The sequence below is a fragment of the Quercus robur genome, chromosome 6 (genome assembly GCF_932294415.1).
Source record: "Quercus robur chromosome 6, dhQueRobu3.1, whole genome shotgun sequence".
NCBI classification, from domain to species: domain Eukaryota; kingdom Viridiplantae; phylum Streptophyta; class Magnoliopsida; order Fagales; family Fagaceae; genus Quercus; species Quercus robur.
In genome coordinates, this window is record NC_065539.1 from 52458608 (window position 1) to 52476717 (window position 18110).

General features: G+C 32.9%; 1 protein-coding gene and 1 long non-coding RNA gene across 4 annotated transcripts; both read right to left on the bottom strand.

Annotated features, from left to right (window-relative positions):
• Positions 1-2736: 2736 nt before the first annotated feature.
• On the bottom strand, positions 2737-18000 carry LOC126689421 (uncharacterized). Its single transcript, XR_007644517.1, has 2 exons — positions 17938-18000; positions 2737-3034 (listed from the first exon to the last, which is right to left on the bottom strand). It is a non-coding gene; the product is annotated as an uncharacterized LOC126689421 (long non-coding RNA).
• Positions 3059-12040, bottom strand: LOC126689420 (disease resistance protein RPM1-like). Of its 3 annotated transcripts, XM_050384609.1 has the most exons (5): positions 11614-12040; positions 11419-11500; positions 6483-8249; positions 5406-6143; positions 3059-3337 (listed from the first exon to the last, which is right to left on the bottom strand). In XM_050384609.1, the coding sequence occupies exons 3-4, from the start codon at positions 8113-8115 to the stop codon at positions 5428-5430; spliced, it is 2349 nt and encodes a 782-aa protein (XP_050240566.1). In that variant the 5' UTR covers positions 8116-8249; positions 11419-11500; positions 11614-12040; the 3' UTR covers positions 3059-3337; positions 5406-5427. The 3 variants fall into 3 exon arrangements, with proteins under 3 accessions (XP_050240566.1, XP_050240564.1, XP_050240565.1); XM_050384607.1 differs by having other exon boundaries at positions 5406-8249; XM_050384608.1 differs by lacking the exon at positions 3059-3337 and adding an exon at positions 3349-3737 and having other exon boundaries at positions 5406-8249.
• Positions 18001-18110: the final 110 nt, after the last annotated feature.

Sequence of the window (18110 nt, forward strand, 5' to 3'; positions counted from 1 at the left end):
GCTTTATTGTATAAAATTACTCCTTTTGTGGTGATTTTTTGAGCTATCAAATGGAAAACTGTTGTGGCATGTAACTTTAAAAATATATTCACTATATTGAAATATTGTTTAATCATATTGATATTTTGCTACAAGACAACAAATTGATAAATAAGGTTGAGCAAATTGTTGCTGAAGATGATTGGCAACTAGTAGTGGTATAAATCCTGGCTACGAACCCACCAAGGCCAATTTGTGCATTACAAAATCATTGCAAAGAGATCAAGTTATGGGAATAACATCCATGGTTCAAACGAAAAAAAAAAAAAAGAAGTACTATTATAATGTTGTCAAACCCTCCAACATGGGCGTTATGTTATGTCCTGTACTTCAAACTGACAAGCTGAAAATCTTTTTGCTAAACCTTCCTACTCTAGCTAACAGTAATAGTTAATAACTACACTTAATACAAACTCCCTCCTAACACTAAAAACATCTAGCTAATATTGATTGATATGTAAGGTTCATATTTAAGACTTAGGCTGTGTTTGTTTTGGGTGTAAATGATTTTCAGAAAATATTTTACACCCAGCAGCGTGTTTGGGTGCACATGTAAAATAATTTTTTCCGGAAAATCTTAAACTTTGACCATAAAATAAGCCCTTTGACCTGGAAAATCATTTACACTTCTCTTTTACCTTCAAATGATTTTCAGACTCAAGACACCTGAAGAGAGAGAGAGAGAGAGAGAGAGAGAGAGAGAGAGAGAGAGAGAGAGAGAGAGAGAGAGAGAGAGAGAGAGAGAGAGCAAGAAGAGAGAGTACAGAGAGTGATCTAGAAACACAAACAAGCACACTCCACTTGAAGCACATCCTCGCCGGACTCACACCCAGAGAAAGAAGACCAATCCTTCAAGCCGAGCAAAGAGAAGGTACTCCATTGACCCGTCCCTCATCCTCACCAACCCATCCCTTGTCCTCGTCCTCCGCCAATCCATCCCTCGTTCTCAGGGTAGCCACCGGAAAATAGATCGGACCACCATGAGTCCATGACCTAGTGAAGGACCCATCCCTGAGCTAATTGAACCGCTATGAGCAACCCACCCCTGAGCCGATTTGTCCACTGTGTGCGCAACCCACTCCTGGATCGAACCACCCAGTGAGTGACCCACTCCTAGATCGAGCCGCCACCTTTAGATCGACCCACCATGTCCATGTTGCCACTACCATCGCCACCACCAAGTCACCCATGAACCGCTCTCTCTCTCTATCACTTAATCTCTCTCTCTCTATCACTTAATCTCTCTCTCTCTCTCTCTCTCACGATTGGTCTTGTGATTTTGAATTTTTTGTTTTGATTTTTGTTTCTTTGATTGTTTATATGTTTTGATTCTTTATAATAATATTTGTTTGAATCCTAAGAAAATGTGAGAAGCATGATAAAAATGGGTTCTCTAGAGCATTTTCAGGAACACAACCAAACACTAAAAAATATTTTCCAAAGCATTTTTTGGAATCCAACCAAACACCTGAAAATGTTTTCATTTCTGAAAAATATTTTCCCCTGCATTCATTTTACACTCGGAATTCAATTTACATTGAACCAAACGCAGCCTTAAATACAATTCTTTAGATATTGTAAAATGTGTCATCTTCTTTTGATAACAATTAAATTTAACCATGTAACTAGATTCTTAACCAAAAAAAAAAAAAAAAAATCAACTATGTAACTTAGTCTTCTCAAAGAGATGGAAAAGTGTAGTTTGAACATGCATGGCAAAACATCCACGCTATCATGAAATCTTCATGCTCACGCAGACTACGATTTTGGTAAAACATGTTCCACCCTTCTTTGAGAACATAAACCCTGGACTCCCAAAGTTTGAACGTCATTTAGTGTTCCTTACCTTTTATGTCATACATAATGATAGGAATTCCATCATCAACAACTTCGTTCTTGTTTAGCAATAGTAAGAGAGTTTTCGACATTTAGTTTGTTTAGGGATAGATTGCTTTGGTCACCTCTTACATAACTGAATGCCAATTGCTTCTCAAAAGGCTTAGAGCATGCTCCTATGAGGCTGTTGAGGCGTGGGAATGGTGGCAAATCTGCGAGCTTGCAGGAAGAGGCTTTCATGGACAGTGCTAATAACCATGGTTTTCTTTGAAAACATTGAATGGGTTCTGGCTTGCTAGTATTTGCTACATGTTGCTTATGCCTAATTCTTTGGTTTTTGATTTCATGCAAAGCTATGGCAAATTTCTCATCCAGCAATTGGCATGCTTTATGTGAAGAAGAATCATGTCAGCTTTGTCTTCCACTCATTGAATTTGTGAAGGAAGTCATTGCCATTAACATATCCACTCAACCTTATTTTCCCCATAATATATTTCAGTGTCAAGTTTACATGAGGAAAGGAGTACGTCTACAAGACTAATATAGTAATAGGATGAAAAAGGGTTCATCAAAATTCAAATTGTGTGCTCACTGTTGTTTCCATGAAAAAAATTTGTGGGGTTGGTTCGGGTTATTTGGATCAAAATTCCCCATTATACATATTTTTTTTTAAGTATTAATTAATAGCGGGGTTAGTTCGGGTTATTTGGATTAAAATTTTTGTCAATTTTGAACCCGATCCAACTCAAGTTATAAAAAAATAAGGACCCAACCAAACCCTTCAACCCATAGAAAACAAACCTTGAAATGTTGGTTTGGATCAAGTTCATCAAGTTTTTAGGGAAGAATAAACAAAAGAACTACAAAACTCAAAAACAATAGAAAACAATTCACACAGATGTTAATGGTTTACACAAGCTAAATTACATACAAATTACAATCCACAGTTGAACCAGTGACAATCTTCCAACAAACTGCCACAAAGGTATCTTGGAGTTCAAACTTCTACATTTATTACAGACAAATAAGAAACGAAGTCTTGAGTATTAATTTATTGAACAATAACTAGAATACCCAAACAATACCTAGAATTAGAGCTTCAAACAAAACAAAATCCTTTTGAAGCAAACAAGGCAAACTCATAATCTTCAACATCATTCTACCACGAGTAAAAAAAAAAAAAAACAAAAAATAATTATGGGTTATTAAAATTGGCAAATTCATGTTCCAAAACACAAATACTAAGACATCATAGCCAAACCAAATCTAAGAAACCTCTGTACATAAAATTGAAAGTCACAAGCAAGATTAGGATTATTGACATGCATGGAGGACACCTAATGAAAAAACCCAGAAAAAGTCAGCATTACATAATTCACAATCTTGTATCTTCCAATCACACGTCATTCATAGAGGGCTTTCCTGGAACATATGGTGGCCATTACTCACATACAGAACACGCCTACAAACACACATTCACACACACCAAAATACATATTAAAAACAGTATTTTGACACAGGATCCAGAAGCTAATTCATTCTATTTCAAAGAATTTGATGTGTTTATCAATTTATGCCAAGTTGGTAACTAAATCAAACTCCATGCAAACAAGCAATAGCAAGCATTGTTAGGCATGAACATGGTAACTTATTTATCATGTCAGAAACCATTAATTTCAAAAACTTAAGCTATTACAAAGTGGATAAATAATATAAGTCGAGTATACATAAATTTGTTAGTGAGATAACTTAGATGAAGCAAAGCTTTTTTTGGGGGGGGGGGGGGTGTTAGATGATAAGCTGCCTTCATGAAACATTCTCGAATTTCTACCAAATGTAGATCTTTGGGATGCACTACAACACTAAATAACAAACTTATTAGTTATGTCTAAGAGTATGATAAAAAATTCAAATAGATATTGCTAACTTAGGTAACACAAAGTATCAAGTTGCAGTTCCAATCACATAAAAGAAGACATAAACAAAATTGTTCAACATGTATTAATTGGAAATTATGACTTGGATCACTCATTTCTCTTCATGAGCTTATGACAACCTAACAATGAGGAATATACAATTAAAAGCTAGAGATTTGCTACCCAAAAGAAGAATTGGAAAAATAGAGAAAAATTGGAAATCTCATTAAGAATTTATATCTAAGTCAAGGATATTTAACTAGGACTCAAGAACCATAGGTTAATGGCAAAGATGCATCAATAATGGGAAAATAATTAAATTGTGATTATACTTATCAGAAAATAAATAAACCTTAATCACATCTCATCCATATAGGAATTGTGAACTTAAGAGCATAGGGTCTAAAAGAGAAACTGATAACTTTTTTCTTAACTTGATACAACCACTTTTTCATGCATGATGCATAGATATAGAAATGGAGAGAGATTGTGCATCTTCTGGCTATTAGTTTTTGCATCTATTGGGTACTATGGTTAAGAGTCAGTGTAAAAAGAATGTACGACCTAACTCTTAAGAGCATCTTCCTAGAAACAAGGCACTAGTCCCCCTCCCCTACATGATCTCCTCAAAATAATATTGTCTCAGCCTAAATGGGAGGGGAACACCTATGAGGAAAATACAAGGGTACATAAAGTCAAGCAAATTATTTCTTAACTTATATGCTGCTTCTCAAATGGATAGTAGTACATACAAATGAGTACAAGGGCAATCAATGAAAAGACATAGGCAGCGTGTGCCAAGCTAAAAAAAATTACCGAAGACATCCTATCTTAAATTAGACTATAAATCTATGACCTCAGTGTGGCAGACTAACTATGTGAACACTTAAGAGTTAAAACATCCTATTATCAATGGCAAAATAATAATAATAAAATATAAAAATGAGAAGCTATTATTAATCAATGTATTTCATGAGGACTAGTTCTCAAATTATATAAGAAGCAAAGTATGCACTTAAAAGTTTGAAACACAAAGATTTATATAAAAACAAATCACAGGCTAATGGGTGCTCACAACCAAACCAAATCTAAGAAACCTCCATACATAGAATTGAAAATTATATGCAAGCTAAGGATAATCAACACCCATGAAAGACGCATAATGAAAAATCCAGCAAAAGTCGTGGGGTTACATAAGTCAAAATCTTGTATCTTCCAATCACATAATATCCATAGAGGACTTTCCTCAAACATATGGTGGGCTTGACATACCCACAAACATAATACACCCAAATACATTTATATAAACAGTATTTTGAGTCAGGCCCAGAAACTAATTTTATCTATTGTGTGTAATTTATTATATTTTTTTAATTTTTCTATGCCAAATTAGTAGATAAAACAAACTCCAAGCAATCAAGCAATAGCAAGCATGATTCTGCCATGGGTAAAAAACAGAGATACGATTAAGTACAATTAATCATTAGAACAGATTACTTATTTATCATGTCAGAAACCATTAGTTCAAAGAAATAGCTTAAATGATAAAATGAATGCAACCATTCATTTAAAGATTAAAAGTGGAAGAAAAAATAGATAGAACAAAGATGCTACCTTCGTGAAACATTTTGAATTACTACCAGATGTAGATCTTTGGGATGTGCTGCACCTTTGGAAAATCCACGCTGCGAATGCAATTTTGAAGTTCCATTGAGACAGAATTCAAACACAGTAGATGGAGATTTTGAAGGTATTCAATGCCTTTGGGCACTGTCTTTAACTCCATGCAGTTGACAATATCTAGGAATTTCAGATTTGGCATCACCTCCTTTTCTATTATTATCTCTCTCAATTGAGGGAAATTACGAATCCCCAACTCTGTAAGCTTAAGAAAGCTTGTACTGAAACATAGCTGTTTTCCAACGTAGGCATTAGAAAGTGTAAGACGTCCCAGATGGGGCAAAGCAGCAATGTGTGGGAGTGGATCTTCTTCTAGTCTTGACCAATGCAATTGCAACTTTGTGAGGCTTTGAAGTGAACGAAACCACTGTGGTACCTTCTCTAGTTTTCCATTCAAAATAAGCTTTCGAAGGTTGGGAGGAGGAGATGAGAGTGCATCCATTCTGAGAGTTTCCTCCTCATTAGTTACCATGATACCCAAGTTCCTAAGACATGTCATGTTTTGAATTGAGATACATAAATCTGTCTCATTTGCTGCTTTCACTTTTGAAATACCGAATGTGGTCAATTGGGTCATGCTTCGAATTTGTCTTATCAAGTCATCATCTGCTTCAATAGTACCCATAGTTTGCAAATTCTTTAACTGAGTGATATTTGATGGTACTTGCATCCCTGTAAAAAATTTGAAGTTATCCGAGTTTCCAGAATAGCGACACATTATTAAATACCGCAAGTTTTGCAACTTTCCTATTCCATGAGGAAGGGCTTCTATTTGTGTGTCCCTTAGGTCCAAGGTTTGAAGATAAAAGAGCCTCCCTATGGAATTTGGAAGCTTCTTAAGTAAAGTTCCCCTTAAATTCAAATATCTTAAGTTGAATAATTTGAATACTTCGTTAGGCAATTCATCAATGGGGGCATCCTCCAAATCTAAAACCCTTAACATTTTACTTCCAGAAGGCAATGTTTTCAACGACTTGTTAAAAATAAGAAAAGAACGGAGCTTTGACATACCCATAAGTGATTTGAGTTCTCCATTGGTTTTGTGAATTGAAATGCGGCGCGCTTTGCATTCTTTCATTTCTTCTCCTCCATCATGTACAACACCAAACTTTTCTTTGACTGATATTGATAGAGCAAACTCCCGCAGAAGATCATGCATTTTACATCTCCTTGGCCTTCCAAATTCATTTCTCTCTACAACTTGAAGCATGTTCCGGAAAGTGAGTTCTACAAGATAGCTATCTGCTACTTCTTCTAGAGTGGACCCTTTTACTTGTTCTACAAATCCTTCTGCCATCCATAGCTTAATGAGCCTTTTTCTTCGAATCTCATGATCTTCTGGGAAAAGAGAGCAAAATAAGAAACAATGCTTCAACTGATATGGTAAATCGTTGAAACTAAGCATCAAAATGCTCTTCACTCCTTCTAGCTTAGGATTGCTAGTTGGACTCCAATTCACGTTGCTCTTAATTTCATTCCACTGTGACATATTCTTGAAGTACATAAGACTGCCCAAAGCTGCAATTGCAAGTGGTAGGCCTTCGCATTTTCTCACAAGTTCTTTAGCAAAAGATTTAAGCTCCAATGGACAACTTCCATTGGGACAATTTATGAATGCTTTCTTGCAAAAGAGTTCCCAGGCCTCTTCGTTTTGCAACAATTGAATATGATGAATATGATGTTTACCTCCCAAAGGATGGCAGGCTACATCTTCTTTTCGTGTTGTAAGGATGAGTCTGCTCCCACAACAACTATCTTGAAGTGCTACCTTTATTTTATCCAAGATATTTGTGTCCCACACGTCATCCAAGACAAGTAGATACCTTTTCTCTTTTAAATAGTCCACCAGTGTTTCTACTAACTCCATTTGATTCATGGAACTCAAGTTTGTAGGATCCATTTCCTTCATTGACTTGTAAAAGCTCTTAATCATGCTCCTCAATACGTCTTCTATGACATGTACTTGGGAAATTGTGATCCATGCACAACAGTTGAAATGTTTCTTTACATCATCATTGTTGTAGGTGTTGGCAGTTAGTGTGGTCTTGCCAGAACCACCCATTCCAATTATCGAAATGACAGTTTGGTGTAGTTCTCCATCCATCAACCAACCCATTAACAATTGCCTTTTATTTTCAATCGCTACAAGTTCATCTTCTTTTAAAAAAAAAGATGATTCAGTATGTTGCCCCACCCGTTTTTGATTATCTTTAGAGCTAGTTCCCTCTATATGATCAATACCATATCTTTGCTTCCTCTCTGGTATGGCACCCTTGATTTTCCCATTAACTTTTTGTATCTTGGTGGCTGTTTGACGCCTCACCCAAATATTTTTTGGAAAGTAAACGGTGTGGTGAAGGATCCAGGAAGATCGACCCCCAATTCGTTGGCGATTTATGTGATACATGAAGTAGTCAATAATGTCTTCAACGTTATACGCCATGTCTCTCACATTTGCCACCCAAGTCTTCTCTCCTTCACTCCCTACTTCCTTTCTATCAGCATCTACTAAGAATGATTGCATACTTATCAACTCATCTTTGATATCTGCAATTGCATCACGAGCCCCCCATAATAACGATGCTTCAGTTGAAAGAATTGAAATGATATTGTAAGTCAAGAGTTTCACTACAGCCTGATCCATTTTTAACTTCACAGTCTAAACTCCCTTCTAGCTTTAGTCACCAAGTTTTTATGCTCCCTTTCTTCCAATTATATCACACCCAAAGAGAAAGAGAATGCCATGCTTTGACTTGTTGCTTGCCGGTCCTAGGAGACCTGCACAAAAAAGAAAAAGAAAAAAAAGAATAGAGGTGAGAAACATAATGCATGAAAGTATTCTAATTCTCAAAAAGCGTACCAGGACGTCAGTTAAGTTGAAGAATGATTTTTTTTTTTTTTTGGGGTGGGGGGGGGGGGGGGGGGGGGGATAAGTGATGTAGATAAAGTGATTTTTTGTATTTATTTAAATTAATCAATGATCGTTGTACTTGTCTAAATTAAACAGTGAGAAATATTTCTATTTGTCGCTGGCAACATTTTCAATTTTTTTAAGGAACTTGCAATTAAAAAAAAAAAAAAAAAAAAAAAAAAAAAAAAAACAGAACATTTCAATAATTAAAATATCATCGTTTCCACATGGTTTGTATTTATGACACCATATGTTGTCTAATATGTGATTTGTGCATTAAACAAAACACTAGAAGGATGTGATTCGTGAAATTTCCCAAAAATAATAATAATAATAAGGAGGATGTGTACATTAGTCTTAATATTAGATTTTTATTTTTTATTTTTTATTATTATTGCATAATAATGGTAAGGAAAGGCAAGGTACCAATAAATGTTTATAAAGATTTAAGGAGTAAGATTCTCAAAAAAAAAAAAAAAAAAAAGATTTAAGGACTAAAATGAAATAACGATAATTTGATAAAAGAATTAAAAAATTATATAATTTATGGACCAAAATTTTGACTTTTTTTTTTTTTTTTTTTCTTTCGAAACAAAATAATTGAGTCTTTTTAAAATATCATTCATATCTTATTACGAAATTTAAAAAGTTTAAACAAATTATTACATGATAATAATTGCATTTATTCTCAGGTAAAGACGGTAAAAAGACATCAACAAAAATATAAATTTTCACATGTTAAACTTGTTCAAGTGACAATTAAATCATTAATAAGAGATGAAGTTTAACACGTCTTTTTTTTTTTTTTTTTGGAGAAAAATTTAACACATTTGTTTGATTTGCCACGTTTAAGAGATGCTTTACAATTCATATTTCAATTTTCCTTGATCTATTATTTCTATATTAATAAACCATAGAGTCATGTTTCCATAAGGGACCAATTTATTTTAATTGTTTTGAATTTTCTTATTCTTAAACAAAAGTCTCATGTCCTACTCTAGTGTTTCACTTTATAGTTTATACTTCATCGATTATAATATGTAACTGGCCGTGAACCCTCACGTTGCACGTGATAATTATTTTATGGTGGTTTTATTAATTTTTTTAATTTAAACTAATTTAATAAAGAGTAATGTATTTCATAATCATATTTTTATTTATTATAGGAAAAATCATAAATATAATATTGGAACAATTATAAATCATAAATATAAATTTTATCGTACCAAAATGAAAACAATACAATTTTTCTCTAAAATTCAAAAGGCAAGTTAACGAAAATATTCATTTTTTAATAAAAGTTATTTATAACATTTTGTGAATCATTAAAAAGAATATAAAATTTGGAAATTATTCTTTTAGTTTAAAAAAAATGTTCTCTAACCTTATTTTTTCTGCCTACAATCCAAAATACCAAAAAATGTAACTAAGAAAATTAATAAAACTTAACAATGATTTATTGGACAAATTAAGAAAACACTTTGTTGTAATTTCATCCACCCAATACATATTATCAAATAAACAATTATTAGCAAAATCTAAGACTTAAATTTCTATATATGCATTGTTATATAATAATAATAATAATAATAATAATAATAATAATAATAAAATTGCAAAAGCTAAAATTTGTCATTCATCTGATTATTTTCGTTTAGTTAACCTTTGCTTTTCTCTAAATAAATAGCATTATAGTGTACTTTTTTTTTTTTTTTTGATACAAGATAGAAAATTTTTATTCTAACATAATCTAAGTGTATATGCATGTGAAGCTCCTTCCTGAAGACTTGAACCCCGACTCTTGCCCCCCCACACCCAACAAGCATTTATACTTGTGGAGTAACCACCGCACCAAGAGTGCGCGGTGGTAAATATAGTGTACTTCTAATACAACTATTAAAAATACTTTATCCACTATAAAGGATTAAAGAATAAACAAAAATTAGTAAAGTCTCATAGTTAACATCTAAAATGAACACTATAAAAAATCATGTTATGTAATAAAAGAAATATCAATTTACAATAAATACCAAATTATCCAATTCATGCTATGGAATAGAATAATATCATATTTTTATATGCTATATTTAATTCTTTATAACGCAATATGATAACATTTAACAAAAAAAAAAAATTTAGACTAGATTTGTAGTGGAGAGATGAAAAGGTAAGGAAGAGGGAAAGATTGGAGAGTAGTGGGGAGATGAAAAAATAAGGGAGGGAGAAAGATTGGAGAAGTGTAAATATTAAAATTAAATGTTAAAAAAAATTATAGAAAATTATATTGGAAAAAATTTAAAAATTCAAAAATAATGACGTGGACGCTGACGTGGCTTAACTGGAGCGTAGTAATAATAAATGCTATACTTTAGCTTTTAGAAATATTTAGATTAGATGTGTTTGATTTTTTATTTTTGAAACAATATACTTTGGTCATTTGAAAATGAGAGGGACAAAAAAAAAAAAAAACCATATGATAGTATGTAATTGGTGGAACATATAATAGAATGCCCAAAGCATGACCGAGGTTTTTTATTACTGTTTATCATCAATTGATCAAACAGTTTGGCCTTTTTTTTCTTTTCAAATGATAAGTTTCATTGATAATAAAAGCATTACAGTTTGCATTTTAAACCAATACAGTTAGACAATGGGTGACCAATGAGTCTCATAAAAAAAATAAAAATAGGTGACCAATGAGAGAGAATAGAAAATATTAATACATAAAATGAAGTGATTCCACCAACTGAAAAGATAGAAAACCCTTATTTATTCCTCATGAAATACCCCCACACTCACAAATGAAATTTACTAATAAAAGTACACTCTAATTGATTAAAAGCAGAACAATTAGAAATTCAAACTCTCCTAAAAAAATAAAAACAAATTAAAAATTCAAACTGACCCAACCTCAACCTCAACCTCATGAAGTGTGGTTAATAATCAATTAAGAATGAATATATGATATAGACTTAAGTAGAATTGAACTAAAATTTACAATATTCAAATTAATAAAATAAAAATTTCAACTCCAACCTACAGTCCTGAGTCCACTAATCGAAATTGGTACCCAAGATTTACACCATCTGATATTCAACTTGAAGATAGATGTAGGAACCTAGGAGATACAAAAGAACAAATTATCAAATATAGAAACAAAAGCTAATTTATGCTTTTAAATATTTAAAATATGCAAATACAGTGGTGAAATATTTCAAAGAATAGACTTACTTGAAAATTAAACTTGAATATTTTCTTGAGAAGGATTGTACACTTCGAGGGCTTACAAGAGGAGTTTACAATTGAAGGCGATAAAGATGGTTTAAATAGGGATGATCGCAAACGAGAGAAATAAATTAAATAATATAAAGATGATTTTTCTCCACTCTGTATTTCACTTGAGAGTTGAGAATAAGTAGCATTTTCTTTCTTCTCATCAGCAAAACAGAGAATGAGTAGCCTTTTACTACAGACTTGAAGTAGCCATTGCTGACTAGTCAACCACTTTCTTCTTATTTTGTTTTCTCCAGTTCACACTTGACATAGACAAATATCTCCTATATTCCTTTTTTTCGTAGGAGACTTGAAAATAATATTTAGATAATTTTTCAACCGTCTTTCACGGTGAGAATGAGTGGCCTTAATGGAGTAGCCCTTCTCGACCACTGAGTCACATTCGCATCATCTATTTTGTTTTCAAATGGGTCGTCCGCATCTTTTAATTGTTGTGGTCCCACGGTTTGGTTTCATCTGAAATATTGTTTCACATTTAAGTGGGAATTCTTGATTTAAGGGAAGTGTTTAGGGATTAAAGGGTAATTAAGTTGTGTAATGGTGCAGCCTAGTCTATAGCTGTGGCTGAGGGGGCAATGATCTAGAGAGTCCTTCATTTTTGCTACTTCTTATTGGACAAAATGACATCGCTACATTGTTAGGCAATGCTAAAAATTGTCGCAAATCAATAATTTTAATCACCAAGAATGAGATTAAGTTGCAGAGGTGGAGAATAAGATCAGGGAAAAATACATTTTAAACTATATATTTCAGGGGTGGTTTCAAATCAAAATTCTATAATTGTCGTTTAAAATTAAACCCTAAAATATCAAAGTTTAAAACTTATCCATTAAGTTTTAGATTATTACAAATTAAGCCTCATACTTTTTGTTAGTTTCAAATTGAAATCTGGAATTTCAAAATAGTATCACCTTAAATTCTCGTCTTTTTGAGTTGGATTTGGGGCTTTGATTGTGGAGTTTTAAAGATTTAGTATTTTTCTTGTCTTCTATCCCCATTCTTTTCAGTGGGGAAAATAACGATAGACATGTAACTTGGGCTTGCATGTTGTGTTGCTTTTGTACATTCATCCACTTTTAATTTGTGAGTCTTGATATACAGAAACAATCGGAGGTGATGACGACGAAAAATTATCACCAATAGGTCACACTGTACTCGCGACTCGAAGCGAACCTGCACAACAGAAGCAATCGAAAGAAAACCTTTAGAGAGCACCGGTGTGGTGCCGGCCAAACACTCTCCGAAGGTCAAGTTAGAATTCTTCTCCCCACTTTAGAGCGTTAGAGAGGGTCAATTAAAACGTACCTCGATTTGCGAGGGTGTTAGGTCTTTTATAGTGGTAGAGAGTTGGCTTTTCTTCTTGGTTTCCAAATCTTTTCCATGTGGGACTCTAATACGAATTCTTCTGAGCGTGGTGAGCAAGGATTTCCATTTTTGGATCTTAGGGCTTTTCTAGACAATAGGGACTTCGGATCATGGGCCCTTACTATGCTTGTCAGCGATGGGCCTTCAAAGCGCATGAGATCATCTTTACACAGGTCCAGCAATTCCGATCCGTCAGGCCCATTAAGGTAGGCCCATCAGGCTCTATATTTTATCATCTTCAGGAGGGATCATGATACTGCTCTTTTCATAATAAAACACTTGTAGAAAGATATACCTGAAGACCCCACCTCACTTGTGGAATCTAGTTGTCAAGGGTGGCTCTACCTAGAGTTCAGGGTGGTCACAAGACCACCCTGACTTGAAAAAAAATACAATTAATTTTTATAAATTTTGAAAATTTATGATTTTTTTTTCTATAAAAAAACTTTGTGGTCCTAATTTTTTTTTTAGACCCAATATAATTAAATTATGGACAAAATTTGGCAAGAAGCATGGTTGTAGATTAAGGCTACAACTCTATTCAATATTTTTTAATTGAACGTGAATTTTAACAAATCCACCATTTAACAACATTTTTTTCTTAAATCCTTCATACTTGCAACATTTCAAGAAGATAAAAGTTCAGTAGCTATGTCGTTAATCAAATATTTAAATTTCAAGTTTTTGTAATCTAAAATTATACATAAAAAATAATTTTATAGATCGAATGACAAATAACATCCGATTAGCATGAAATTTTAATGTGTTTTAAGAATATAGAGAACATGCAATTCATCGATTAGATGTTCAAAATATGTATCAATGTTAATTCATTTAGTGAGAGTGACTACAACAAATTTTGTAGCTAAATTTTATTCTTCAACTTTGGTTTCCTTAACAACATATTAAGTCCTTACAAATAAAAATAAAAGTCCAAGAAAATTTTTATTTAACTAAACTTTAAAAGAAATGTAACTTGCAACCTTGATAATGAGATTATCATGAAACGATTTCAAAATAAAAATATTTGTACAAGGAAATTGTAAGATTTAATGTATTTGCGTGTGTGTGTGTGTTTTTTTTTTTTGGTCAATGTATGAAATTCTCTTTTTATTAGATTTTGTATAATTTAAGTTTCTTAAGGACTACTCTCAAAAAAATTCCTAGAGCTACCACTGCTAGTTGTGAGGGCAACTCAAAAGAAGAAAGTGGTTCCACAGGCTGGTCTGATCAAAGAGAGAATGTTGATGAAGAACTTCCATTAACATTCTCTGACACGTTTATGGTTAGAAAATTTTCAAATAAAGCCAAGAAGATTTGGAAGAAGCGCTGATAGTATTAGCAGTATTCGAAATCTTACTGCATGCCTTTAGATGCATCATGCAAGTGCAATTGATGACAATGGAAGCAATTTATGTTATTATTAATTATATCACTGCATTCTGGGCCAAATTATCTCATATTTTAACATTGCGGAAAGTCCTGAAATTTATTATTGTATCATGCCATAATGAGAATGCAAGTCAAAGGTACAATGAAAAGGATATGCCATTGTCCACACCAGGGCTTACCCTTTGAAATGTTGATGGAGAATGAGGAGAGTGGGTTAGTTGTGCTGTGTAGCAAAGTAGCAGTTGGTTAAATGGAAGAATACTTGAAACTAATCCCTGTGGGATTTAGGTGAAATCAAAGGGAAATAAACAAATAGTGTATAGTGTTGTTCAAAAAACATGTAGATGGTGACACACAATTGAATAGAATGATATAGAAAGGTGTTAATGGAACTCTCTCTCTCTCCTTGGGTTCAGTACTATTTAATCATACTGATATTTTGCTACAAGCCAACAGATTGATAAATAAGGTTGAGCAAGTTGTTGCTTAAGATGATTGGCAACTAGTAGTGGTATAAATCCTAGCTATGAACCCACCAAGGACGATTTGTGCATTAAAAAATCATGGCAAAGAGATCAAGTCCTGGGAATAACATTCAGGGTATGAACGGAAAAAAAAAAAAAGTTTATTATCATTCCAAAAACGTACTATTATAATGTTGTCAAACCCTCCAACATGGACGGTTATGTCCTGTACTTCCTACTGACAAACAGCTAATGCCTACACTTAATACAAACTCCCTCCTAATACTAAAACCATCTAGCTAATATTGATTGATTTTTAAGGTTCATATTTATGACTGAAATACAATTCTTTAGATATTGTAAAATTTGTCAATTTCTTTTGATAAAAATTAAATTTAACCATGTAACTTCTTTTCAATTAAAAAAAATTCAACTATGTAACTTAATCTTCTTGAAGAGATGGAAAGCATAGTTCCCTCGTTTGAACATGGCAAAACATCCATACTGTCATGAAATCTTCATGCTCACGCAGGCTATGTTTATGGCAAAACGTGTTCCACCCTTCCTTAAGAACATAAACCCTGCAGGACTCCCAAGATTTGAACATCATTAAGTATTCCTTGCCTTTTATGTCATACACAATGACATGAATTCCATTAACAACAACTTCGTTCTTGTTTAGCAATGGTAAGAGAGTTTTTGACATCTAGTTTGTTCAAGGACAGCCTGCTTTGCTCACGCCCTTACATAACTGGATGTCAATTACTTCTCAAAAGGCTTAGAGCATGCTCCTATGAAGCAGTTGAGCCTTGGGACTGGTGGGAAATTAGGGGGCTTGTAGGCATAGGCTTTCCTGGACAGGCTTAATAATTGTGGTGGTTTTGGCTTGCTAGTATTATTTGATACATGTTGCTTATGTCTAATTCGTTGGTTTTTAATTTCAAGCAAAGCCAAGGAAGTTTTCTCATCCAAATTGGAATGCTTTATGTGAAGAAGAATCATGGCGCCTTTGTCTTCCTCATTGAATTTGACAAGGAAGTCATTGCCATTAACTTATTCACTTAACCTTCTTTTCCCCATAATTTATTTTCAGTATGGAAGTTTTTGTGAGGAAAGGAGTACATGCTACAGACTACAAGAGTGTAATATGGCAATGGGGTGTAATACATTGAAGCATAAGCAGTGGCGGCAGATAATCCCTAATGGGTAATGAAAAAGTGTTCATCAAACTATAATTCACTAATTGTGTGTTCACTATTGGATCCAAAATTTTTTTTTTGTAGGTTTACTAAAAATATTATTCAATTCGTTTCAACAATTTGGCTAAGAGGGGCGGTAGGGAGTTAAATAATTTTTAGACAAAATAGAAATTTTATTTTATTATTATCATAAATCATAAGACGTACAGAGTCGCAAGAACATAATTGTTTATGAAAAATGAAAATAGATGTGTGAATGCATTGGAATAGGTTGGATTTTTTTTTTTCTTTTTAAACCCGACATAAATTTCACATGTTGAGAAATTTTCAACTCAACTTGATCCATAGGGAACATTTAGGGTTGGGTTGGGTCGTTAGAACCATTTTGTCAGGCCTAACAAAAAAATTTGGTTTTCATTCACCAATTTAAACCAATTTTTTTATATTAAATGATTAAATTCTCATCTAAACTAAATTTCAAAATACTAAAATAAATTAAAATTTTTTGATGGGTTTATAAATTCTAAAATAAATTAAATTTTTTGATAGGTGTATAAAATCTAAAATAAAATAAATTAAAGAGTTTAAAATACATATATTTTTTAAAATATTAATTAACAACATGGGTTGGATCGGGATTGAAATTTTTCTCAACTTCAACCCAATCCAACCCAAGTTTCAAAAAATAAGGACCCAACCAAACCCTTCAACCCACAAAAAAACAAACCCAGGCATTGGTTTGGACCAAGTTCATCAAGTTGGTGGATTTAATGAATCTACACATCAAAGAAGAACAAACAAAAGAACTATAAAACTCACTAAAACAATAGAAAACAATTGACGCGGATGTTAATGGTTTATACAAGTTAAATTACATTAAAAAAAATAGAGAAAAATGAGCAAATCCACGGTTGAACCAGTAGCAATCTTCCAACAAACTACCACAAAGGCATCTTGGAGTTCAAACTTTTACAATCATTACAAAGAATTAAGAAACAAAGTCTAGACTATTAATTGATTGAACAATAACTAGAAAACCCAAACGATACTTAGAATTGGAGCCCCATACAAAACAGGATCCTTTTGAAGCAAACTGGGCAAACTCATAATTTTCAGCATCATTCTGCCACAAGTAAAACAAAAAAACAAAGATATGGTTTATTAAAACTGACAAATTCATGTTCCAAACTACAAATAAGACATCATAACCAAACCAAATCTAAGAAACCTCTGTACATACAATTGAAAATCACAAGCAAGATTAGGATTATTGACATACAAGAAGGACACATAATGAAAAAAAACCTAGAAAAAGTCGGGATTGCATAAGTCACCATCTTGAATCTTCCAATCACACATCATTCATAGAGTACTAACCTGAAACATATGGTAGGCATTACTCAAATATAGAACATGCCTACAAACACTCATTCACACATGCATACACACCAAAAAACATATTAAAAACAGTATTTTGACATAGATCCAGAAGCTAATTCATTCTATTTCAAGGAATTCGATATATTTATTAGTTTATGCCTAGCAGGTAACTAAATCAAACTCCAAAGAGTCAAGCAATAGCAAGCATTGTTGGGCATGAACATGATTGCTTGTTTATCATGTCAAAAATCATTAGTTCCAAAAACTTAAGCCATTATAAGTGGATAAATAATATAAGTCGAGCATGTTACGACATAAATTTGTTAGTGAAATAATTTACATGAAGCAAAGTTTTTTTTTTTTTGGGGGGGGGGTGTAGATGAAAGATAAAAATGAATGCGATAACCATTCATGAAAAAAGATAAAAAGAAGAAGAAATACCGAGAGAATTGAGAAGCTACCTTCATGAAACATTCCCGAATTACTACCAGATGTAGATCTTTGGGATGCACTGCAACACTAAATAACAAAGAGTAACTTATAAGTTATGACTAAGAGTATGATAATAAATTCAAATAGATATTGCTAACTTTTTTTTTTTTTTTTTTTTTTGAGAATCCACATCAAAAGATTT